We start from the raw sequence: 27,100 nt of genomic DNA on the forward strand, positions 1-27,100 counted from the left end.
GGATTCATTTTTCTTTTGCCTACATTGCATATAAACCCAGAAATTTATTAGGAGGGATTATGTAACATTAAAATGCTGACATTTCCATCCATTGGAAAACTGTCCATCAGCTGCTGGTGGTTTGCCTAGAGTAAAGTAGCTTTGTGTGATAGTTATAGGGGCTTCAGGACTTCTGTCCTTCCTCTGATGATTTTTGGATGAGAGGGAGAAAGAGGGCAAGTTAGTTTAGGAAGGATGGCTTGTAAGTTAGAAAATGGGAATCTTATAATCAATATTGTTCTTAATAGAAACTAATGAGGCAGTTGAGAGGACGGACATAAGTGAAATCCTTGACCCGGCTAAGCGTATTGTTTTGAGAAGGTGGGAAGTAGTTTACTTTGGATGGTGAGCAAGAGAGGTGGTTTAATGAATCCTAAATGTTTAAAGGGGCATCAGTGTTGCCTTTTCACTAGAAGGCTGTCTGCCTGTCAGTTTTCCTACTTGTTTTTGAAAATAATGAAAATACTGAGCGTGCTTTAAAAGTTGTGGAAGACAAATGTGAAGTGATATCTGGGAGGAATTCTGCTAACCTTATCTGATCACTATTGGAGACTGCAGAGACAAATTCTGATAGGTTGCAGAGGTAATTTTCTCCAGGTCTCTCTTTTTCAATCTTGTTTCAAAGGAAATTGCCACGTTATTTTGGCACATCATGACAATATTCACGGGGCATAATTTCCTGACGTAGGTGGCTTGATCCCATGGCTTGTTGCTTTTCAAGAGGTGGTGCCAGTTCTTCTCATATATTTTCTAGTGGGTTTTGCTTTTAAACTGTGAAAAATGACTTTACCATTTTTTAAGATTATGATTTAGTTCTTTTAGAAGGGCCAGTCTTCTCCTATTTAAGCTTTCTGAGCAGTCTCACTGTAGAGTCTAGCAGGAATGAGAGAAAATACAAGATAGTGGCAGGAGTGTGTGGCAGAGATTTAGCAGGAGCAAGGCTGTACCCTAAGGTTGCCCTTATTTCATCTCTGCAGCATCATCTAACTGCATCCTGAGATTGCATCAGTGGGAGACTAAAGGATGTGAATATACAGACCTATCCCTTTTAATTGATGATACTTCATCATTTCTCATGTCTTCAGTTTTATACACTTCTGTTTATAGAAAACAAGCTGGAATAAAAGGTTTTAATGACTGGGAAGTAAATGAGAATAAGGAGGCCATTTTATTCTGGAAGTTACAGATTGATATGCTGGAGATAAATAATACTACAAGGGAGAAGGAAATCCCAGAGGGACACTACTTGAGATTAGTTTGATCATTTTGATAGTATTAAAGAGTTACTGTCGTGCCTATCAAGATGGTGACAGGTACCAATGACAAAGTGGCAGTGATAACTAAATAGCACAGCCCACCTACTAAGTTTAACTGGGAATTGTTTGAAATGAGTTCCATACTATTGCTGTTTGTGTTATTTATGAGTCAATGGATTGTAGAACTTCAGATTAAAAAGAACATAATCTACACAATGCTGTGTGCTATTTGCCTATCTCTCTAGAAAAGAGACTCCACATCCCTGTTTCCTTACCACCTCCTTGATCTGCTTTTTTCCACTGCATTCTGCATTGCCTTCTCTGAACACATCATCTGTCCTGTTTGTGATCTAACAAATGATCTTGCTTTTTGTATTTAAATTCTTCCTGCACAGTTATTTCATCTATTGTAAAATAATCAAGTTATCCAGGTATCTAATTTATTTATATGCATGTGATAGGTAGGGTGGTGTATTGATAGAGGAATTGAAAACTACACATGTATATGAACCGCATGTCTGTCATCAGTCTTTCTGCTTCTGCTTTTATTGTGGTTTATTCTCCTGTCTGTGCATGACACATGAAGTTACTTGGGGCAAGGCTTATCTTTTTTCTGGTGCCAGAAGTCCTGTTTAAATCTAAGCAAAGAAATATGTAAAGCAATTATAAGGAGAAATCCAGATAATCCAGTAAGGTTAAGCTGATAATTATCTTTCAACAGTGGCTGCCAGCCTGAGACTTGAACTGGTTCCAGTCTGAAGCATTATGACTAGTTGGAAGGTGATGAGTAAACTGTCTTTTGATGACCAAGGTTTCTTAATTTTCTCAGAGTCATTACCCAATACTGTGTACAGGGCTAATGAGATTCTGGCAATTATAGAAGAACAGTCAGAAGAAACAAGATGTTAGCCATCCTGTCACTGAAATAATCTAACTGCAAAAATTAAAAGCCCGAGGGAGAAGATGAATTCAGACATGGTAGCTGTCCGTATCATCTTGCTTAGAAAAATGGATACATCTTTTAGGGCTCAGTACAATAGGGAATTGCCTCCAAGACCACAGGAGTGTGAAGCTCCAATACTTCACTGGGCATTGTGGCTGTAAAGGCTAATTTCACTTTTACAGAAAGAAATTGCAGTAATACTAATAAATTTTTGGCAACTGTGTTATGCCTTTTTGGTGATCAATCCTCACCATTGCTTGTCATACCTGAGGAGACTATTAAAATTGTCTCCTCAGGTATGAGTTATATGAGTATGAGTTTGTTCTTGAGGAGGGTAAGCAATATCAGTTTTTTATCTTTCATTCAGTTTTTGTGAGATTAACTTTGGATAAACTGAACCAACTTGATTTTTTTGCAAGGCCTTGAATGTGATTCATGTGTGGTGAAATTTTGAATGCTAGAAGTGAAACCAGACAAAAAGGTTTTAAACTAGAGTGACCTGTTGTGAGGTTTTGTCCCTCAGAGCACAAAATATTTTTAAGCTTATAAATGAGAGTCATTATAATCTAAATCTAGCCTGGGCCGTGTAGTCAAGAATGTAGTTTGGAACAATCCTGCCCTAACAGGAAATGGCCAGAATGACCTAAAAAATATTTCCTATCTCAAACTTCCATAGCTTTTTGAGGGTAACAATTATGGGTATGATGCAGTGGGAAGGAGGCAATCAGTATAAATATAGATATACTGCAAGTGGGGTGATTGATGAAAATCAAATGCCTTTTTCTTTGAAAAAAATGATCAAATAAAGGACAGATACTTTAAAACCATATTTTACAACATGATGCTTCTTAACAAAGCTTCAGTTTAGTGCTGTGATAGAAAGGAAACAGACTGACTCACATAAAACTGAGATCATTTCTTGGATTGCATCTGAGTGTGAAAATATAAAGTTGACATTATGGAAGCTATGAAATGTGTCTTACATGCTATAAATGAATCACTGGCATTGAGAGGAAGAAATTGAATAAGTACATGATGGGAAACAAGTTCTATTATGAGAAAAACTGTTTCTGCTTTAATTTTGTTTTTTATTTCTCCTTCCCCTCCCCAGGGTAAATGGAAAGCTGGTGGCATTGAAGGTGATTAGATTACAAGAAGAGGAAGGAACCCCATTTACCGCTATCAGGGAAGGTATGCACTCACATTTAATGATTATACATGGGTGGGTTTTTGTGATTGCACTGCACTTCTTTTTTTTGTGCCATGCTATAGTGAATAGCTTGAGAATTGAAATTATATGGTTATGTTCTTAGTAGGAAGAAACTTTGGTGCTTCAAAAACAAAGCTTCTGGTGTGGGAGTTCTTGTTAAAAAATGCAGCTCTGCCTCTGCTTTGGCTCCTGTTAGATTTACTATACAAATGAGTACTTAAGAGTGTGTTTAAGGTGGGTGTGAGAAGTCACTCTGGAAAATGAGAGAACTGTGTATGTCGTGCTTCTTGCCTGCAGGCAGCACCTAAGATGAAGGTAGATGTAATTTTTTATATACCCGCAGCATGAAGTGAAGAAAAGTGTTTCTTGATGAAGGCAATCAGAAGATCAGGGAGCAAAAATACAGGCATCTTAGAAGCTGTGTGTAGATTGAGTCTAGCTTTTGTTTGTTTTTCCTTCCCCGTGGACTCTTAACTTGTATGGCTTGGGAATGACTCTTATCTACTGTGCTCGGAGATGCCTGTTATGCTTTCTGCTTTGCTCCTTTATCCTTACTTGTCAGCCTCTTGTGGTCCCTAGTGACAGATGCTTTATCTGAGCATGCCTATGTCAAGCTCCTCTGCAGAAATTGCTGGACGTACCTTCTCTGCATGGGTGCCTCCTCTGTTAGAAGGTACTAAAAATGAACTGTGGTATAGAAATAATGAACAGTTTACCATCACACCACTGATTCAGACTCAGCTGAAGTTGATAATGAACTAGAGATGGGACTGGGGCTTTTGAGGGATCTTTTAAAACTGTGCTGCCTATTGTGGCATAATTCCCAAGGTGAGATGGGCCAGGGAGATAACAGAACGTCAGCCCTCACCGGGTCCACAGCATGGCCCTGTGTGGGAGGTGTACAGTTTCATGGCCATCGCAGCCGCAGTCCCAGCAGCTGCAGCTCCCTTGTCCATTGCTCCTGCCTATGTTCCTGCAGCTGTCCATATGCCATATGTCTGTTTGTACATAGAGCCTCTTTTGGGTTGGACTGGGAAAAAAAAAAATAATCCTTGTTTGATGTGATTGACACCCTGAAGTTAGAAGCCTTTGAAGTACTGTGGATCTCCATCCCAAGGTTGTGCATTTTAAAGGGGGCTCTTTCACAAAGGAGAGAAAACTGTGGGTGGCCAATTTATGAAGGTATTTAAGCAGCTCTTCTGTACTGCTTTGTTGGAGCAATAATTATTGAATGATCTGACACATTTATTCATAATGATATATATTTTATCTGTGAGCTGTCTGTCCCCACAGCTGTGCCTTGATAATGAGGCGTGCAGAGGGTTACGAGCGCAACTTTCAATATTTGTAACATTAAGTTCAAGGCTTAACAACCTGTGTTTCAGATATATTTATTGTCCTCCAGGTTTTCAGTTAGTATGGTACTGACTTAATAAGAAAATAATAGATATGGCTTTTTTGCTCCTTTTTAGTGACAGTTAAAAGGTTTTTCAATGTGAGTTTGGTCTAGATTAAAGTTTATAGTGTTATAACTGTCAAATACAGTATAATGCGTTTTCCTTCATAAATTGTTGTGTGAGCTCGGTATAAATAAGTATTTGTTAGGAGGAAGAACAGAGATTTTTCCACTTGATTTATTTTTTAAATTATAAAGGCACACTCTCATGAAAATACTTTTCACTCTGTCATTGGAAAAGTTTTCCTTTTAGCTGTGACTACGGCAGTGTGGTTGAAGCCAGTTAAAATTGTGATACTTTAATATTAGTAGAACAAAGCTCTTGTCTAGAAAAGCTCTTAAAGTTATTAAATAATACATATTTTCTTAAGTGTGCAGTATCTCACTGATTTTAATGGGACTGTATGCATCTGTTGTACTTCTAAATACTCATCTAGGCTGTGACTAGATCCAAAGACTATTAGGCTAATAAGAGGGTTTTTTCTCGACTTTTTGAAGACTCTTGGTTAGGTGTGGTGAAAGTCGGGTTATACATTGTTTGTTTGTATGGGTTGGTTTTTTGTTTTTTTTTTTTTTTTTTGGTAAATGTAATGCTGTCGCCTGGGTAGTGGAACTTCATTCAGATCTGTAGGAGCTATTAATATTAGGACAGAAGAGTAAGGAAGGCCGTATGACAAATATAACTTTCAGAAGGTAATCTCTGATGTTGTGCCAGACCTGTATTATTTAACAGTAATGCTACAGCTGTGGACTTCACTAGCAGGACCTGAGGAAGCTGTTGCTTTCCTCTTAGCAGCATCTAATCCATCATGGACATGCTGGGTTCTGTAATGCAGCCGTGGTTGATCTTGGCTACATGGGTGGGAAAGAAAAAAAAAAAAAAAAAGGAAAAAATAAAAGAAACGCTTGTATAGGCTCTTGAAGTTATCTGATAACTTTGGTACGGAAGAACAGTGAGAATGGGACACTGTGTTAAGCAAATATTTCTTGATCTCCATTGGCTGACTGAGGGATCCAGCCCTATAATTTAGACTGGGACAATTAGAACAAGAACATATACTGCTGAAGATGAGATCAACTTGTAATTTCAGTTATCTGAGTAGTGTTGCTCTAATAAAAAAATGCGAGTATTGTATCATGAGCCAGAGATCTGTTAGAGGGCATTTCCTTCCAAAGTGTTTCATAATTGAGAAGCCCAGGCAGGTTTTGGCTTTGATTTACTTATTATTTTTCTTCCAATGCAAGACAAATTCAGGCAGAAGTCTAGTTATTTATAAATTAAAACTACTGTAAATAAATTGTTTAGCATTTCTCATGGCTGTTTGGGTAAAGCAGTGAGAGAAAATAGCATTCCTGCTCAGTGCTCCTCATGGGAATGCTGTGTGATGTTAATTAGGGGGAAGTTACAGGCTGCAGTCTTAAACAGTGGTCATGCTGAGGGAATTTTGTAGCTATCTGTGTACAGAGAAGCGTATTGTTACTGTTGTGACAGCAGCAGAATCAAGCTCAAAGAAAAAGTTACAAACAAAAAAGACTAAGACAGTAGGAAAATGCAGGATATAAATATGGAATATGTGTCTGCAGACACAAGTACTAACTTGGTTGGAACAAAAAAATGGAAGGAAAAATTAAAAAAATTCCCCACCGGTAAAGCTGCGTAAGAAAAATCATAGTTAATGTTAATGACTGGTGGAGGTTTAGCTAAAACTTCAATAAAACTTATAAAGTAATTCTGATTTTACAGCAGATGTGGGTTTGTGTCTTCTATCATTTATCAGTTACAAAGCTTTGAATGAAAATAGGTAAATGTGGCTTGCTTATCAGTGCTGCTTTGTGCTCTATTGAATTTCTAGAAAGAAAATTTAGAAAGCCTGTGCTAAATGTTCTTTCAACTTGATCTGAGTCAGTTGTACCAACTTAGTGATGCTTTCATTTAGTGGCGTGCAGTTTATAGGATGTTTCACTCTGAATTTAACTCAGTCTGGTATGATCTATTTTACCTCTGAATACCTGGAGAAAAAGAAAAAAAAAAAAAAAAGAAAAAAGAGGGGAAAAAGTGCAATTGATTGGATGTGTATACTTAAGTGTGTTAAACCTATGTGATTTTCTGATCACATATGAATGTGTGTATTCACACAAGTACTGTTGTATTCTTTATGTGCATGCAACTGTGATAGCTTAGACAGTATGGAGTCTGAAAGTGATTTACACACTGTTTTCTTATTTAAACTAATTTTGTAGAATAGAGATTAGAAAATTATTTGTTTTCCGTGTTAATGTAGTTGTGGTTTATTCTTTTACTTTAACTGTCATTATCAGCTGTTCAGAGATGTTTCAGCCTCAGACTTCAAGTGTTATTAAATGCACTGCAGCCAGCAGAAATGTTAACTGACCGTAACTTGTATCTCAGGTATTTCATTTCCCTAATTTCCTGTAATATCATAGGTTCATCTAAGCTAAGCACTGAACTGTGTGGTAAATTCTAATTCTGGAAAGAGCTTGATTTACAATTCTGCAGTTATTTGATTTCTGAGTAATAATATTTCTTGTATCCAGCATGACAAGGATTTTTCTCTGAGATGTATGTAGACAAACATCCCTTGGTTTTGTCACTACCTTGCTTGAGAGGTTAACTTGCTTACCGTGTTCCCTTCTTGGGCAGTAAAATTATTTCTAACTCATCCTAATCATGAAAACTGTTTTGTATTTGGTTTTTCACTTTCTACCCTTGGAAATATTGCCAGTCCTTTGCTTAATTTGATTTACTATTACTAAATGGTAATGTTTCATTTTCCATAGGCCTAGGTGATGTTTCAAAGCATCATCCAAACCAGGCACGTTTTGTAGATATTTTTGTACTTTGCCATTTAAATGCCAACAGATTAGGCAACTTTTAGTTTATTTCTCTCTTTTTACTAATTTTTGAGTTTACATCTTGTAATTAATATGTCTTTGTACCTATTTGTGTTTCACATGTAAAAGTGTTCAGGTCAGAGACTGTCTCTACATCTTCAGTTTAACAGTTGCCGAGATAATAATTTTCCATCTACTTCAGCATCCAAGGCAGTTACCTTAATACTGCGTAGCGATAGCAGTGTGCAAAAATAGTGCATAAATGCTTTGGAAGCTGCCAGCCATCTTGCATTGTAAAACTAACACAGGTTTTGCTTAATCAGTTTCTTTAACTTAAAATTTTAAAGACAGTTCAGCATGCATAGTGAATAAGTATTGTGAGTTGTGGGAGAAAACTTAATGCCTTTGAGTGTCAGTATAGAGCAGGGAGGAGAGATGCTTAATACTTGGCCACAGAACATCTTAAGAAGTCTTCAGGGTTTCAGGCCTCTTCCATCAGTATGTCACTATGTGGTATGAAAGAAGAAAAGAAACAAAAAATGAAAACCTTAAAAGGTCTTTATGTAAGTAATGCAAGTCCACCTTTATGCCCCAGACTGGACAGACTTTCTGAGGTTGGGAGGTTTTCTGAGGCCTCCCCTTCTGAAGTTGTCAGGCTGGAGGGGATAAATCTTCACAAAAGTTTTATCTGTGGAAAACTGAAGCAGAGTAACTGCTGAGAAAAAAGTACAGGGAAGATCAGTTTGCCAAGAGAGACTCTTACATAAGTGAATATGTAATTTCTTGCATGGTGTTCCTAATGGGTGCACAATGGAAAATCCTGCTTTGGAGTAACAATACTGCAAATGATATTAAGCAAATGTGCTTCTGTATTATCCAAGAGAAACAGCACAGTCTGTACATGTACCATCTAAGGAAGGGCTGCAGAAAGTTATATTTTTACTCAGTTGATATAATTCTTGTGACCTCATATTGAATTGTTACCAGAGTTATTGCACGCACTTCCCAGCTCAGTGATTTTTGACTGATATATAGTAAAACGTTCTTTACAACTTTAAGTCAACAAATGACCTCATGGCACTAGTTAGATGACTCATGGTGATAAGCCTCCTATTCATTGTATTAGAGTAGGTCTGGAAAGTTGTATGCTGTAGGTCAAGGGCACAATGGAACACTATCGGCCTGTTTTTTTTCTAAGAGTTATTGTTGATGGATATACTGGTAGAAGATAAACATGAAAATTGCAGTGGGAATCGCATCTTCATCTGGCAGTAAAGAGTAACTTTCTCTTTTGTTTGGAAGGTAAATCACCCTCTTACAAAAAAATAAACCTATTCTTCCTTTTATGTGGGGTTTTTAATTATTTTATTTTTTTTTAATTAAGGAAGCTTGATAGCTGCTTTCTTTTGAATGATAGCAGTATGGAGGACTTTCACATTTCCTTCATGGAGTCCAGTCAAGAAATTTAAATTTCCATAACTGAAATGCCTAAAAGCTTCATATGTGTCTGGCTCAACAAGCCTCAGGGAACTTGAAGAGATTATGTTTGAGATTATGGAAATGTAACTATTTTGAGCATGCATGTCACATGAGTTACTATAGAGGTTTTGTGTCTTTATGTTTTTAGAGTCTGAGGATAAGTTCACTCTCCCCAGAAGCCACATTGCTTTGGAACATTTAAGTAAAAAGAGAAAAGGACAGTAGCTTGGCTGTAGCTTGGGAGGTTTTTCATTGCCTATAGAGTTGGCAGAGCTGGTGCCTACTGCAGGCTAAATAGCTACAGCTCAATTAACTTAAAGTCCCTGCAATGTCAGTGCAGTTTGTGGTCATAACAACTTTGTTTTTCACTGCTGTTAAAAATAACAAACACAAGCCAAGAACCTCTGGGACGCTTTCTTGCTGGATATTTCAGGTCAAAAACTATTCAAAAGTAAAGAAACTCCAGCAATTTTAATTTCGCTTTCTGGTCTCTTTGGGCATCCTGCAGCCTTACCCTGAACTGTATGCTTCCTCAAAATAAAAGCAGACTACAGGTTTCCCAAATTAAGACAGGCTGGGTTTCAAAATTGTCAGTACATTTGGAAATGGATGTTCCTGAGACCTTTCTTATGAAATTGTCAGCTTTTAAAATTTCCAAGACTTTTGGATGTTGTATTAAATGTGTTGTCATGTTGTAGAGAAGTGTATATTCATTTTTACTTGGCATTAATAATAGAAAAATTAGCTAAATGAACTTTAATTACTGGAGTTTTTATGATTGAACATCTTTTTGATAGCTCAGATTTTCATTTTTGTGTTCTCCTGCTTGTGCACTTGTGTGCATTTCTGTATGTCTGAGAGAAGCATGTTAGATCTTTGGTGATGTGGAGCTTTGAAGCAGCAGGACTGCTTTTTGAAGCAGTCTTTATTCTGCTTTCCCTCCTGCTGTTCTCCTCAGCCCTGACGGGCTGCTAATTTTTTTTTACGAACAGTATTCATTTGCCTTCCTGTGAAAGCAGTTGAACTGACTGTCTGAAACAGGTGTACTGAACTTCTGGTCATCTCAGATGAACATGGGATAGTTTATAGTTTTCCGATCTCAGATACAGTGCGAGTGGTTACTGTGATGTTATTGTATTCCTGCTTCTCAGAGTGTCCAAATTGCTCTGTGCTCCTTCCTCACTTCTTTTTTTTGGTGGACCAAATGAAGGCTTCTGTCCTTATAGGGTGCTCAGAAATAGTAGAGATTGATAAAGTCTGTCCTGCTTGTTTCTTTATTCCCTGCTACTCATAGGCTGAGCATTAGTATAGAATTTTTGTTTTCCCTCTTTTTTTTTTTTTCTTTATACCCTCTAACAAATTAGTGGTTCTCACAATTATAAAACCTTCAGGAGAGCTGGGATTAAATAAATGCAACGTAAATGATGGTGTTTCCCTTTGAGAATTGTGATGTAAATTTTAAACTCTATAATGAACTATCAAGTGGGAAAAGTGTCATGCTTTTCTGAAAATAGTACAAATGAAAATTCCAAATTATCCAGCTTCGTAGAGCTAAATCTGTCCCCTCTGTCTTCCTCCCATTCCCCCTCCAGTATTTTAGCTTTAGCCTGCTGAGTTGGAACATGGCTGTATGAATTGAATCTTCATTCAGTACTTTTGATGTGCAAGCTGTGACCTTCTTCTGGCTTTTGTTCTTGGGCACAGTTCAAGCAAGAAAAGAATGGGGTGACACTTTGTGGATTTTTTGCCTATTATTTTTTTTAATATCATCATTTCGCCATCAGGAATCCTTTCCTCATCCTTCTTATCAGTTAGCTTAATGGTAGATCTTTCAGACGCTGACCTACTTCCACTAAAGTTGTCTGTGCATCTTCAGTATTCACATGGAAGGTACTGGATAAAGGATCTCTTGCTGTATCCAGGACTAGAAGGTTACAAATCTGTTAGTTCAGGGGTGCTATTGAACTCTTCTCAGTAAGGCAATTGCCTGGTTTCCTCTGACCTGAGTTTCAGGGCTCTCTGGCTTGGCTTTTGGCTTTGCTGAGGCCTTTTGCTCTGAGCAGTTTTCTTCTGCTCAAAAAGGTTTCTTCTCCCTATTTAATGCAGGAGTCAGAACTGGCATTACAGATTTGTCTGGTCAGCTGCTCTCACTATCCCTCATAGTATGATGGGAAGGATAGAAAAAAATGGCAGTTACCAAATATGAAGACTAAAAGGAGGGTGTCAATCCTGTCTTCATATATAACTAAAATGCATAACTGTAAGTCATACAGAACCTTTATGCAGCTCTCATGGCTTTCTTGTTTGAGTGGAAGTTGGTGAGGCTTAGTCTTTTTATGCTGTATGCAAATCTAACATCCTCTTATAGCACATGCTACCACCATAAAATGTAGAGCTAAGTTAATTGCACTCCAAGTAGCATTATTTTTTGCACTGTGACCATATCCCAGTTGGAGTGAATTGAACTGGTGATACAGGTACTAGCTGCTTGTTAATATGAATGGAGATGATAGCAAGTGATGGCATCTCAGCTTGAATTGTTTAGAAGACCCTAAGGCACCCTTCCAAGTGCCAGTACCTTCCATGACTACCCGGTGAAATAAAACTTTGATATCATCAGGTGCTGAGGCAAAGAAACATCTCCTGAACCTAGGCAATTCTTCAAATTATTTTTTTCTTTTTTATATCTCCCTTTTGTGAAAGGAATAATCTTAGCAACAGTATCATTATCCTTGTGATTAAAGTGGGGACTTTAAATATGCACAAAGACATTTGTCTTTGTCAAGACCTCCAGGTGTTTTGTGTCTGTGTTTCCACTGCTGTGTCCTGGATTTTGAAAGTACTGGAGCAAGGTGGCAACTTAGTTTGAACCGATTCAGTCTACTTGAGTTTTCTCCATAGTCTTTTACATGTGTTAAATTAGTAGGTGACTGTTGTATCTCAGCAGAACTAGTTTCAACTTTGGATAAATGCAAAATAAGGACGTGACAAGGTTGTCTGGTTTCCTGGTGTTAAATCATTCCCCCTTGAAGGAGATACATCATCACATGTATGGAAAGGAGGGTGTGGGTGTGTGTATATATATAGTGTGTGCATGTGTCTCCTGTATGTCTTTAAGACTTGACATAGAAAGCTGATTAATCCTGTCCTCCAGACAACCAAATCCTTTGTGAAGAGTCATATACTGGCTTTGATCAGCCCAGAGAATGTCTAATGTGACTTGGATGTGTACCCACATCTAGATAAAGATAAAATGCTTCCCATGAAAGATGTCTGGTTTTGTCAGTTGTGTTTGAAACACATGACCATCTTCTTGCTATCAACTTCAGCCATCATTCATAAACGTATCATCAGAACAGCTTTGTGGGGTTTTAACACAAAAGGCTCGTGAATGAATTATTCTAATTTTTCCAATGTGTGTAATTTACTTGGAAATATGGTATGAAACAGTCCTGGTTCTTCAGACACAAGCATAACAATGAAGATGCTCATGTGCTACTGCTGGATCCACAATACTGTCTTTGTTTTCAATGCTTTTGTTCACAGCACAATAACTACTTTTTTTTTTTTTTTTTTTTTTTTACTTGGGAAAAAACCCACAACTAGTTTATTGAAAATTTGTAACTTGTTTATGAACAGGTCCTAAAATTAAGCACCATCAGTTGCTTTTCAGACACGAGATACAATTCTGATTTTATATCTATGTAAATCACTCCTATATCAAAGGGAGAATGATTGTTGTTTGCAAATGATGGGTCCATGCCTTCAGAAGAGGCTTGCTAGTTGAGAATTGAGGCAGCCTGAAAGGATGAGGCTACTGAAATATTTTGCTTTGCTGCCTTTTATTCCCATCTCCTGTTGTAGCAATTCAGTTTTTCCTTAAATGTGTCATGTATTCAGGGAAGTAAAAAATCCCAGCATAGTAAAATGCTATGTTTAGATCACTGTACTTTGAAGATTTTAAGCATTAATTGTTTCTAAACTTTGAAATACTTGGGAAATATTTTTAGTAACCTGCATCTTTTTACTGGCATGAAATATGGCAACAGCCACTGCAGTCAATAAGAAGCATGCACTAATACCTTTCTCATAGGAAGAAAAACATCAGTTATAGTAAAACAGTGCGAAACCCATTAGTAAATACATCTTATATTGAAGTTACGTATGTGAAGAAAGAAAATAAATATTTATTTTCCTCCCTTGTTTTTGATTTCTGTTTCTTCACAGGCTGCTTTTTTCTTTGGTCTAACTGCTGCTGGATGCTCTAGGCAGAGTTGTCTGGGTCAGGTTGTTCCTTTGGGATTCAGCACTGCTCCTTTTCCTCTCTAGTATTTTTCCATAGGCTGAAGATTATGTTGCAGACATTTTAGTTTTTTCTTTTTTTTTCTTTTTTTTCTTTTTTTTTCTTTTTTTTTCTTTTTTTTTCTTTTTTTTTCTTTTTTTTTCTTTTTTTTTTTCTTTTTTTTTTTCTTTTTTTTTCTTTTTTTTTCTTTTTTTTTTCTTTTTTTTTTTCTTTTTTTTTTTCTTTTTCCTGGGAAAGGTGGGAGATTTATCATTCAGGAATTACATGGAGCTGAACCCCAGGCTCCATAATGGGATCTCTTCTCACAGCATGGGTGGAGTTACTACTTTCAGGCTTTATAATCAATAAGAAAAGAGTAGTATGTCAAAATTGGAAATTGACCTTTACTGTCTTCTTCAAAGCTACGAAAATGAATATCCACATCATTTTACTTTGGAACGTTCCTCCCGAATAAGCAATATAAAAAAGCAGATGATAGTGAATCACATTTTTCTGCTGAGATGAAGGGGGACTGAATGGTTCAGAGACTGGTAATAGGATATTCTGACCTTCCACCTCTGACCCATTTATTAAAATACAGGCCATGACAGTGGAGTCTAAAAAGTCATCACATGCACAGCTATAGAATCTGGAACTGTGTATTTCTGCATTTTTAAGGTCTGGGCCACATGTCACAGACTTCCACAGTTTCTCAGCTGGCAGCATATTTAGCTGGAGTTAATTGAAAAGTGAGCTGCAAACAAAATGAATGGAGAAAGCCTTGTAAATAAGGATATTATTAGCTGTGCTTAACTTGGGTGATTTGTATCCATTCGGATCTGATATAGCTTGTTTGTCATCCTTGTTTTGTGAAGCTAGATTCAGAGTTCCCTTAACCAGTGCAGAAATGGTACCAACTGGTTTTCTTTGACTATTAGTTGGGGATGTTAGGAGGGGTTAATGCGAATAAGGATGCTGTGGATTTTGCCCTGAGAAGATGCTCAAAACTTGCACTGTCAATGACAGCTAATTTTAAGCATTTAACTTTTTGCTCTGGATCTCCTGTGGAAATTTCCTAACACCCTTTTTTTGTCTATAGATAACTTAAACTGAGAGTTAGTTTTCTGAAACCAGTGTTAGCTGTACAGCTCAGGTAATTATATAAAAAATATCCTTGCATTTTATTTAATCTTAATTATCACCTGTTTGTCCCTGAGCAGAAGCAAAGTCAGACAGGATGATAGCAGTGCCAGTGGGACTGGCTTCCATCTGAAAACATCCTTCCTTCTCTCAAATCTCCCAAAACCTGAGAGGACAAAGTAACCCAAGTTACTGTGATAGGTTAAATACAGCTGACTGGAAAAAAAAAAAAAAAAATCGGTACTTGCAAAGTAAAAAGAAAAGCTATTAAGTCAATGTATTTTGAAGTTCTAGTTTTGAAGCAGTCAAAATTGACCTACTTTTATGTGGTCCAAATATTTCCAAATTTTTATAACTGGAAAAAAATATAATCTACTCTACATTTTACACATTTCACCCTCAAACAGGATAACACACACACCACATGCTTACTTTCCTTTTCCTCTATTTCTTTGAAATCCAGGATGCACACTTGCTCTTTTGTGTGCTGTGAGGGCTTGAAAAATGTGTTTAATACTAGCAAAAATGTTTTCATACAAACATGTATTGGGTTGTGTGAGGGTTTTATTAAGAAATCAAGAAGACAGAAAGCCAAGATATTTAGCACATCTGGATAAGATAAAAATTTGCTATTGTTTCATTTCTGGTTTTCTCAGCATAGCAATGCCTACATTGTCACCAGTAGGAAACTGCCAGTTCTTGAAGGGGCATCTAACTCAAAGCAAAGCCCAGCAGGTAGTAGGCTCATTGACAAAAAGCTGTAAAAGAACTTCCACGTTTTCCAGGTTAATTTATCTCAATATATTTGTGGTCCTAAAAGATATCTTTCAATTTGCAATTATGTGTTTCTCAGAAAAGTCTTGGTTATAAAGCTGACATGCTTGAAATACTGGCTTTGCATCAAGATTTCTAACAGAATTAACATTTGAATCACTTGAGACCCTATTCACAAAGCAGAGGACTATTTGCATAATCAAAAATGCTTTATTTTGCATGCCAGTGGAGAAGCGAAGGATTGTAGCTGCAGCTCACAAACAAAATTCAAGTGATCGGTATTGATGTGTGTCTGTATGCTGCTGTCTCTTCGCCTTGCTTACACAAATAAATACAAATCTATATAAAGGCAAAAGAAAAGGTTTTGGAGAAATGTATAGTCTCCATTCAAAGCTTGATTAAACAAGCTTTGCTCAAGTTATTAGTGTAAGGATTAGATGGACTTCCCACTCTAGCAAATGTGAATGAGGTTTGGGGGCACTTTTGCAGCTGGGTTGTTGCAAGAGGATGGATGTCTTTCTAAAAATATGCTCAGTAAAAATTTATGACCTTGAAAATTGCTCCTTCTATTGAGGAGGTCAAACTAAATAACCTGTAAGAGTATATATCTGTGGATAATGGGTTCAAGACTTTCTTAACACCTTTCTGTTGGATTTCTGCCAGTAGTCCAAGAGGCTTATGAATTGCATTAATAACTCTCCCATCTCTCCATTAGTCCATGCATTCGTGTTTTTCATCCATTTTCATGACTGTAGACAAGAAAGTAGAATGTCACATTCAAAGAATTTGTTTCTTTGTACATGAATAACTCCTGATCAGAGTTCAAGAGCATGAAGCAACTTCTAACCTCTCTGAGGCAATAGGAAAACCCTGGACCTTAAAAAAACCCTTAAGTATCAGGGGATTTTCTTCCTTTCTTCTTTTCTAGAATGAACTTCTGATATGTTGTTGCTGTTAAATCAAATTCTTTACTGAAGTTTGGATGATGGAAGTTTTAGTTCCACAAAGAAATTTGGGTTATAATTGTTGCAACTTCAGATTATTTGACTTTAAAAAGTCTGATGTGATCTAGCCTTTTACTTGCTAATGTATATAAACTAATTCAATAAAAAATTATTGAGGCATGATATGAAAATTTTAAACAAATTTGTGACATTTTCAAGTCTTAATTGACTTCCTTTTAGATGGATTGAACTTACTTTTTTTTGAGTAAGGGACTTGGGCTTTTGTTATCAGTGCTATTTAGTTCTAATTAAATTAATTTATTTTAAAAGATACTGATTAAAAGCTTGAGGTTTAAATAAAAAAATAAAATGAGGTTTAAATTAAATTAAAACTATCTTGGATGGTAGATAATGTTCCTGAAAAGAGAATTAATGCTTTTGAGCCTTCAGTATCACGGTATGAGCTTTTATTCTGGTGTGTGTTTGTTTGTTTACTTTAAATTATACCTCTGGAGTAAAAGTATTTCTCGGATGCATTTAGGTCTGGAAACTAGAGTAGAAATTGTGTTAATCTCTATTCTTAGGACTTCAGATTTCAAAATAATTCAGAATCTAAACACACCGTTAAAAGGAATATGACCCTTTCTGTACATTGCTTTGGAGCTGTCAGCTAAAAAGTGGGTTTTACTCTGGCTTATCCATCCAAGTTCTTTGCAGAGTTCTCTGTTTTTATGGTTGACTGAAGTGCATAAATTTGAAGTAGTTCAGTTTCTCATTCATTTGTTCTAATTACAGAGGCCATTAACCTTGTAAAATCATTGACAGAATTATAAATCTGCATCTTTGAGAATTATGTAAACAAGTTTATGAAAGTTCCTCAAGTGAAATGAAAGCCAAACTGTACAAAAGGACAAGGTTTTATTAACCGCAGTTGTTAAAGGCCAACAAATGTTGGGAAAATACCTGCAGATAATGACACATTCCTTCATGGCAGCGACACCACTGCAGTTCCTATGATGTGTAGCACTCATTGTATAGTTAAGAATAAAGATACCTTCAAGATATGGATACCCAACCATAGTTTATTCTCAAATAAATTGTTCTTAACATATTAAGTTAGTTTAGCATGGTCACAGAGAACTTTGGGAGAGGATTGTGTTTTACTGCCTCAGACCAAGTTTGTTTATCTGTGGAGATCTTGACTGTTTGTTTCAAATGTTATCAGGTTGTCACATGCAAGTATCCTAACCAGCTGGGGGAGAGGCATTTTGATGGGCCTGTTGAAGTCTGATCTGTCATCACTAGGATGCTGAGCCCTAATTAGAAATAAATGAGTAGTGTTCCTGTGTCTGTTTCATGCACTTATCTTCCCTTTTTCTGTTTGGGAACATTTCTGTTCTGCTTTCATGGGGCTGGTGCTATTTGAAATACTGAACCGAGGTGGGAATTTAGGAAGGATGTTTAGCCTTGTGAATGTTAGCACTTTGGCTGCCACTATTTTAATATGCATATCTCAACTGGAATGTGCTCTTAGACTTTTGGATGTAATCAGTTCTTGATTTTTAGCCAAAGCTTTCTGGCATGTGTTGGAACAGTGATTTAGTATTCCTCATTTACTAAGTTCCTTCAGAGGTGCAGTTTACTGTTGCAAAGTGTCTGATGCAGCATATGCATTAACTAGCCATGCTGACAGAGGGAAAGAAATTCATTAATGTCTGTGGGCACTTGCTTCTGTCCTAATTCCTGTGACCTTTTTCAGGTCAGAATGTATTCCCTTGGCAGAAAAACTCACCCACAAGACTTGATGGCTTTGTTGAAGTCAGTCTTTGATTTACTTGGTATGAGAAGATGATGAGCAGCAAATCATTAGTAAAAAGCTCCGAGGACTTCATAGTTCTTGAGCTGTGTTTTCCTGAGTATTAAGATGTTCTCACTTTAGTTGTGGCAACTAAAAATGTGTTTCACCTTTTGCAGTATCTCAAAATACTGTTGCAGATGAACTTGCTTCAAGGGTTGCTGGGAAAAGGCTTATTTCGAGCGATGTGTCTTCCAAAGGCTTTCAGAGGTTCAGAAACTTCTTCAAAGCAGTGATGGTTTTGTTATACTCCTGAACCTTGGTCTTATGCATAACACTGCTTACACTGAATTTAAACTTCTGCACAATTGCACAGTGCAGAGGGGTCTTGTGTCTGTGTTGCGCAGGTTTGTTTGGGTTCAGTTGGTGAGACAATAGAGTCTCATATTTGACCAGGCGATACTGATACATTTATAAGGAAATTATATCCAGTAGCTGTGTGGTATTCATCTCCTGTGTTGGCAATATAATGATACACTGAGTGGTCTAGTCCAATCTCTGCTTGGTCAAATCAAATTAAAAGCTAAAGTCTGATTTTTCTCCTCACTTGATTTTTACAAATACAAAGGAGCTTATCGGTTGATACACTTATTCAGCCACACAGCCCATTAGTATTTCATTTACTTTAGTTTTTCTAATTGAAATGGAAGTGATAGAGAAATAGAATGCTCTAGGCATGTTGTAGTTCTCCTAGATCCTGCTGCTTGGTAAGGTGCCCTATCTGTTTTCTGTTCCGTTTCTCCTCAGGGACAAAACCCTCATGCCTCATGTTTCCTTAGCAAGTCACTTTTGTGTTCAGCTGTAATAATAAGCAAGACGGTTTTAAAGAGACCCACTAAAGAATTGTCTTTATCTCAAGGCTCATGTACTATGTGGGATGAGGAACCAAGATTTAAGCTCTGGCTTTTTGGTGTGTTGACTTGTCCTGAGCTTTAGCATTCAAGTCCCCTTGTGAAACTGGCTTTTTCCATGGCAATTTTCATAGCAAGAGTGTCAACCCCACACTTTGTATTTAATTGTGAGGTTTTCTTCTGACATTGACAGTTAAAAACTCTGCATGCATTATCCATGTATTTTTGTCCCCTTTTCCCTCCTGTTTTCCCTCTAGCCTTCATGCTCCCCTTTCTACTGTCTCTGTCATCCTGGAAGAAAACTGTCCCCCTGAAATGCTTGCCACTGTCCATGCCTGGGCAGTGATAGAGAGGAGAACTAGGAGAAATAGTGGTTAAGAACAGATATTGGTGCGAAGATCTCAGGAGGAGAATTACAACTACAGCAGTGGGTCTGGAAGAATGCAAATTAACAGAGGTCATTCAAAGCAGCACAAGGTGTAGAAAGCACTAACAGGAGGATGGGAAGGGTTGTTGACTTTGACTGGCCTCAGCCAGGAGCCTATGAGATGGGGAATCTACTTGGACAGGACTAGCATTTCCCACCCTTATTGTCATTAGTGGGGTTGAAGAGAGAGGGGATCAGAAATGGAGAAAGGGACTTGGAGATGTGTTCAGCCAAGAACGGGTTTGGAATTGTAATTTTGGGGAAACTGTCAGAAGAGTTTTGCTGCTGACACTGTCCCATCTATAACCGATGTAGGATTCCAGACTTCTTGGCTCAAACTTCTTCTGCTTCTGCCAAATATTTGAATGTTTAAGCAAGCTCAGGAAGGATGGATTCTCTGGGAGATTTTAGCTGCTAAAGTGCAGCTTTAAAGCACAATTTTCCACTGACTAGATGTAAACTTTGACAAATTGGCCAGATTTTCACAGAAGTGCGAAAAAGTATGTCCTTGACCTGAAGTGTAACTTTTGAAGGCTGCCTTCCAGTGCATGAGATCTGAGAACTGTTTGAAGGAAAGGTCACCAAATTAAAGAGCATATTCTCTAGTCCTCTCTTGGAAGAGGCTGACCTGTTTTGACTGGAACAAACACTGTTAGACACAAGCTGTAAAAAATTAAGACATTTGCTTGAAGTTTGGCAAGGTAATACTGTTGTCTTATAGGAACTGGTACTTTAAGAGGTGGTGCTATCAATTTTTCTACTGTCATTGTTAATTGCTACGGTTCCATAAAAAGAATTTTATCTGGAAAAACAAACAGTAAATTGCTGTAACTGTAACTGATGCTTGACACAACAGGATGGAAGAACAGTATATTTTCAAGGGGGATGGGAAGTGATGTTTTATATCTGTATGTAGTAGACAGACAAGCTGTTGGCTGTTGAGTTGGCCTTTAAAAAAAAATAAAAATTCTTACCACCTGTGGTGTTAATGGGTTATGCTGGCAGATCCTTTTACTGTATTTTCTCACATTTCTTGGGTGTGTTTTAATTATGTTATTGATCAGAATGCCTTCCAATATGATTTAAATCCATAGTTTAGTTGGTGTCATGCATCTACGCAGGTAATTGTCAGTCTGTACATTAAAATTATGAGGATGTTTTTAGCTAAAATAGGAGGTTAGAAATGACTAGCTTACTTCAGATAGGTCTCTTCTGAGCATCACTTAACTTTCACATCAGCCTGTCACTATCGGCTGTGGCTGTCAACTCTGTGAAGCTGAGACATTCCTTCAGCCCATCTTTTCTGTTCTAGCACCTCTCCTGCTCTCTCTGAGGGCCAGCTGCTTTTTATCAAAAGATGGCTTGCCATCTTTTGCTTAAAGGACAATTTTTGTCCTTTAAAATGCAAATTTCCAAGTTGAACAATGTCCACAAGGTTTAAATAAGCACATGCTGCTCTAGACAGTAGCATGGTAATACAGATCTTCAGTGTCGTAAATTTGTAAAGTTTGCAGTCATCCAGATTTAGATTCATTTACCTTCCAGGATGAATGAAGCAAAAATTCTGGGGGTCTGGGTTTTCATTTTCCTCCCAATTGCTTGCACCTTAAATTCAATTAACGTTAGTGATGGGTGCTATGAACTTCAAGAGTAAATGACAATTAAATGGTGGGGTGAGAACTGAGACAACACCCAGAGACCACATAGCAAAGGCAGGAGGAGGACAGTATATCTCTTCCTTGTGAGCTGATAGGGCCTTTATGTGTGAAAAGAACGCTTAAATCATATTTTTCAGATGACAAGATTGCAAAGTGGATGACAGGCAGTGTTGGCACCAATGATGGTGGTACAACAGTGCTAGCAGTTCCTGAAACAATCACTTTCACCTGATTCAGTCTGGAAAAAAAATTTAACCTCCACTTGAATTGTCACTGGGTTTTGCTGCTGAAGTGTCTGTCAGCCTATTTCATCCTTTATTGATTTTCTCTTCATGTTGGAAATCAGTTTACAAGTTACTTGTGGGGATCTTGCCATTTTGTAGTTTGCATACAGCATTTTTTGGATGGGAAAGAAAAATTTAATACAAATATTGTAATAGTCATCAAAGAGATCTAGCCAGAATTAAGGCTATTTCCTGTCCTTAAATTTTTTTCTAATGTTCTAGATATTATTCATATTCTAATTATGTTTAAAAGTCTCATAGTTCATTATTTTGAGTTGTTCTTTAGTGTAAGTTTTGCTATGGCTGGATTTCATTCACTTTATTATGAAATCCTCGTTCTTTTCCCATACTCACTCTATATCCATCTCTTTTCAGTTACAGAACATTATGCATTATTTTCCCTGTGATTGATTTTGGTTAGTAAAATATTTGTAAAAATAAATATTTGCCATCTTTCTACTGAGACTGCCTTTCTTTAACCTCTAAATCATTCCACAAGAGACAAAGCGATGCCATGTTCATTCCAGTGTTATTTTCCAGCTGTGGGTGAAGGGGCATGTTGAGCCTCACCCACCCAGAAGAGGAAAACTGACATAATCCTTTAAGGGCTCCTGTATTACTCCCTCTTTGAAAAATAGCAAGACATATGTCACAAGCTTTTTTTTTTTTTTTTTTTTTCCTCCTGCCTAAAGTGTGTGCTGACAAATCTGTCTGCTTTTTGTGCAGCGTTTTTGCTGAAGGAAATGACCCACTGTGAAATAAAGCAAAAGTAATTTTTTTAAAAAGCAGCTTTTCTGTAGAATTCTTCATTTGTAAGTAGTGGTTAAAGGATGCTGGTAGGCAACTGGGTTTGATGTTAATGCAATTAAATTCTTTCCTAGGATGTCTTTCTCTCTTCTATGTACAAAAACATCATTCATTGCAGGTACATACGATTAAGTGGTTTCTTGTCATATTGATGCATTGGGAAAACAAAACTTGCACTGGCTTCAGCAGGGCATGAGTTTCAGTACTGGTACTCAGTTATTTAGTCCCTCATTTGGATAGCATAATACTAATATTGCAGGTGTATTGTTTACAGCAGAGGATCTTTATTACGGTTGCAAAGTCAATCATTTAGAAGTTGTCAGAATTAAGTTTACCTGTGAAAACTTAATTTGGTCCCTCTACTTGTACTGTTCATTCTTTAATTACACAACAGCAGCATGTTCGCTCCTGCTGCGTGATCTCTGCCTCTGTCAGATGATGAACGATTAATTTAATTCTGTGTTCTTCATGGGTGGCTTTAGCTATATGCACCTACTGTGCGTTATTAAAACACAGATGGTTTTGAGATTTTTTAGAATGCTTGTCATTGTACTCTGACTACTTAAATATTTGTTGATCTTCTCAGCACCCCACTTGCTGAGAGTCCTTTTAAATGATGATTTTGAGATGACTTCTAAAGTACTTTCCTAGCATTGGGTAATATGAGTGTTCAGTGTTGCTTAGGGTTCTGTAACAATTGTGTGCACTCTGCAGTTCTGATAAGCGTGAATGAAGATCAGAAGTTAAAATGTCCAGAACACAAGGAACATGGTGATGATATCAGGTTGAGTGACATAATGTGATGCTCAGCCAATGGTAGAGGTAAGGGTAAAGATAAGGCTGATTTTCTTTTTCTTGTGCCTGGTGTACTTTTCAGCTTCTCTGATGGATGGGCAAGGTCCTTCTACTGAAAAATAAAGCTGGATCAAGTTTATACCTGGGCATATATAAAAATAAAATTTAAGCAACCACTTGTTCGATTTGTGAAAAAAAAAGAAAGAGTTGGGAACAGTTAATGGGTTCAAGCACACAAGTTGGTCACTGCAGCGTAAGTTAGGCTGTGAACTTACAGGTTGTCAAAGTACGAGATAAATGCAAGATAGATATGAAGCAGCTGTGCGCTGAAAGCTCATAGCCTGGTTTATCTCAAGGTAGTGACTTCAGGAACGTGTATCTTGGAGAAGCTGAGTTAGCATTACAGAAGCCCCTGTAATTGTCTCTCTTCGATTTAAGCACTTGGCATGGCATTCTTTATTTTAATTTGGATTTTTGTTTGTGTAATTTTTGAAGTGTTTGAAAAAGCTAGTGGAAATCCATATTCCATTTCCTGGTGTCGCATCTGCACTCCAGTGTTTCATCATGTTTGCAAGCTCTCATATGGACGTGTCCTGCTTGAACTGAAACGGTAGCTGGTAGCTGTCATAGATTGCTTCTGTCTGTAGACTGATATTGGAGGAGAGAGGAAAACTGCCAGGCATTTTCACTGCTTCCTGCTGAAAGCTGTGGATTGGTAATCTGTAGGAATCTTGGGTTCTGATATGGGCATCAGTGGAGAATATGTGCTAGTGTCTGTAGGCTCTTTTCTACTTACCTCTAAGTGTGTTTGCCCACCCCATGCACAGCATCCTGTCCCTTTTCCATCTTGTCTACACACTCTCACTTTCCACTCCCTGCATTTTTCCAACTGTGAAGGCTGTTTAGTTGTCCTCTGCCTTTTCTTTCTCCTTATCCAGCTGTCCTAGCTTCCACTGTGAATCACAGCCCCTTGTGCCGTTTTCCCTTTTCTGTATTTCTCCTTCCTTTCACACTGCTGATAGTCAGTCTGACCCAAAGAGGTGATTTCAAAAGCTTATAACTTGACTAAATTTTCATAGAGATGGCATAATGTGTATTCCTATTTTAAAGGCCTCTTTATTTCCAGATTTTGGTCTCTACTCCCAAACATGAGGTTTAGAGGTTGTTTTTTTCTTTCGAGGGTAAAGTTACTCAGTGGGTTACAAAAGTTGTTACTAAAGACTGGGTTTTTTGAAGATGGTAGGAACTGTTTAGACTGAAAACTTCCGAAGTCAGCCTAAGAAAACTGTGTCTGAAATTCAGCAGGATAATAAGACTAATAGAAACCAGTGACAGTTTTATAAGTAGATTTTACTACTAGTCCTAGGCATGCTATGCATGCATAAAAAAGTGATAGAAAGACTCCTGCTTTCACATGCTACGTGCATTGTAGAGTTGTTTTCTGTACTCGTTGACATATTTTTGATTTACATAGTTTCCTCCTCTTGAATACTGAAATGGACAGTAAAGCGCAGATATGACTGGCTGCTGCAAGATAGGAGTAGCATATTACAGCCTTTTTCCATGAGAGTCTGGCTTTAATAGCATGTCTCATTATTTTTAACCTCTGTCTGTACTTGTGTCTGAAGAGCATTGGGAACAATGCACTATGCATAAATTTGTATCTAGAACATAATGAAAGAGACATTCTTTTCATATGGCAGCAGTCTTCTGTATATCTGTTAGAATAATATATTGTAGTGCTTTTCAGAGCTTATTTGACCAGTCCTTCCAATGCTTTGTTCCAGTTCAATAGGTAAAGTGTTTTCAACAGGTTTGTGACTTGCCTGTTGCTTAGGGGACCACAGCCATAGCAGGAACCACCTCTGAACGTGTCTATGTGTTGTTACACACACTCTTTCTGAATTTCTTCTTTAAGAACATACTACAAATTTTAAGTAGGAGCAGCAAGTAGAAATTTCTCTAATAAAAAAAGTACTTGGTTAAACATTCAACCCACTTGTGTCAGCCTGAATTTCAGCTGGAGAAGGTAAAACTCAGTTAGTGTGATCCGTGTAGTCCCTCCAGCAAAGCAGCCTACAGTCAGAGGGCTAGCAAATTCTTTCTTGCAAGGATGTGAGGCACTGCGCACTTCTTTAATGCCAGACTGTAATTTTATTTTTGTTGTTTTGACTTAATGAGAACTAGAATAAGGACCATTTGCTAAATCTAGAAGAGACTGTCATGAGGTTGGAATTGACTGTAGAGAAGGTAATTCAGCTAAACCTATGTAGTAGTGCATTGGAACAATTTGATGCTTTTTCTGTTCTTCCTGTAGTTCACAGATTCTTTTGAAATTTGTTAAGAAACTTTCTCCTAGAAGTTTTTCAAAGCTGAACAATGACCTATATATCTTTATTGCGTTGTGTCCACTAAGATGAGTGGAAGCTGACCGGTTCTGCACATTTATAGGTGTGCAGCTCTAGAATCAATTACTTTGGATTATAAATAATGATCACTCTGCAGAATATATCCTGTGGTGAGAAGATGGGAAGTCTGTGGTCAGTGTGGTCTTACCTAGGATGTATAGTTTTCACTGAATTGAATTTTGTTGTATTAGGGTTGTAGGAAAGCAAAGCTATTTGTTCCTAGTAAATTATTTCAGATAGGTGAACTGGAAAATAGAGAAGTGTAGATTTGGGGACTGCATTTCTGAGGTGGAAATTTCTGCTCATGTATTACTGCAAAACCAACAGAGTGCTGACTTTCTGTCTCTGTGCTAGAATTTTAAGTAATGTTTTGCACGCAGAAAGTCCTGCCATGTGGGAAGTGGATGAGGAGCATAAGAGACATTGTGCTCCAAGGCAAAATTTTAAAAATGGCTGTAAAAGATGTGTAGATGGAAACATAAGTTGCTGGGAAGAGAAGCAGAACTTCTGTAGTTTGTGCAGGCAATAAGACACATTTGAGTATGTTTGTTCAGAAGGCATGATGAGGGAAAAAAAACCTATGAATGTTTTCTCACTAAATATGCCTTTCCAGGAGAGCTCAGAGACTGAACCCAACTGTTTATGTGAGGAAGTTGGCACTCTGTCAGAGAGTACAGTTGTGTCTGCAGAGTGTGACAAGCTGCAGAATTTTACAGATACGTTGTTGGGCTCTGAAGCACAACAAATTACTTGCTTTCACGAATTTGTGTTACTGACTAGAGCGTGTGGCTTTGGTGTCTCAGAAATTAAACAGGGCAGCAAAGATGCACAGTTGCATTAACAGTATTAGATAGATGCAAACTGCCTTGATGTGCTGTCTTCGAGAGTAAAAGTCTCCCAATGAGACATGTCCTCCTAGAGTGACAGTGAGAAGGGGTGAACACTGTATGTGAGGAGTAGCATGGGAAATGATGAGCATTGGTGCATGGCGTGTGATGCATGTCCCAGAGGACACCTCAGCTACTCTATACTGAGTAAAGCAGGCATTTTCTTAACTATAATTTTTAGAAAAATTAGGGGAATATCACAGCCTTTGCATATAGTAGGAAATTCAAGGGAGCATCAGCAGCAGTTGTACATTACAGTGAATACGAGAGGTATGAGGTTGAGTTCTTCTGCTACTGCTGAGAAAAACTTCCAGGTCACGGAAATATCAGACAGTTTGCAAATCATGGGTGATTCTCTCAAGGGCCACAGTGGAGATTTGTGATTTTTCACAAAGTGAGAAAAAAGATGGTAGTCAGGAATTGCAAGACTGAATTAATTGTGGTAGGATGATCTGAGGACCATAATTAATGTTCAAGCTTAATATACTTACCATGTCTGAAGGTACCACCTTTGCTAGTGCTGCTAGTGAAAAGTTTTTCCTGCATGTGGCCTGGAAATGGACAGTAATAGTTACTTTTGATGATTTTTGACATAGAGCTGTGAAATGTTACTTTATGGGCATGCTGAAATAGCCTTTTTCAAAACAAGTCTTATAGAGGTAAGTCAAGACATTAGTCACAAGGCTTGGTTAATGGAGTGTCAGACTTGAGCTGATGCTGTAAACCCTGCAAGGAGCAAAGCCATAATTTTC

At 37.6% G+C, this 27,100-nt stretch overlaps 1 protein-coding gene across 6 annotated transcripts in view; it reads left to right on the plus strand.

The window, feature by feature from the left end:
* The window catches only part of CDK14 (cyclin dependent kinase 14), a 319,737-nt gene that overhangs the window by 105,677 nt on the left and 186,960 nt on the right, over positions 1-27,100 (plus strand). For all 6 annotated transcript variants that reach the window (XM_074900249.1, XM_074900255.1, XM_074900252.1 and 3 more), the window contains one exon: positions 3,350-3,429. In XM_074900249.1, coding sequence (XP_074756350.1) covers positions 3,350-3,429 — 80 coding nt within the window. The remainder of the gene's footprint in view (positions 1-3,349; positions 3,430-27,100) is intronic.

The sequence above is a fragment of the Athene noctua genome, chromosome 2 (genome assembly GCF_965140245.1).
Source record: "Athene noctua chromosome 2, bAthNoc1.hap1.1, whole genome shotgun sequence".
NCBI classification, from domain to species: Eukaryota; Metazoa; Chordata; class Aves; order Strigiformes; family Strigidae; genus Athene; species Athene noctua.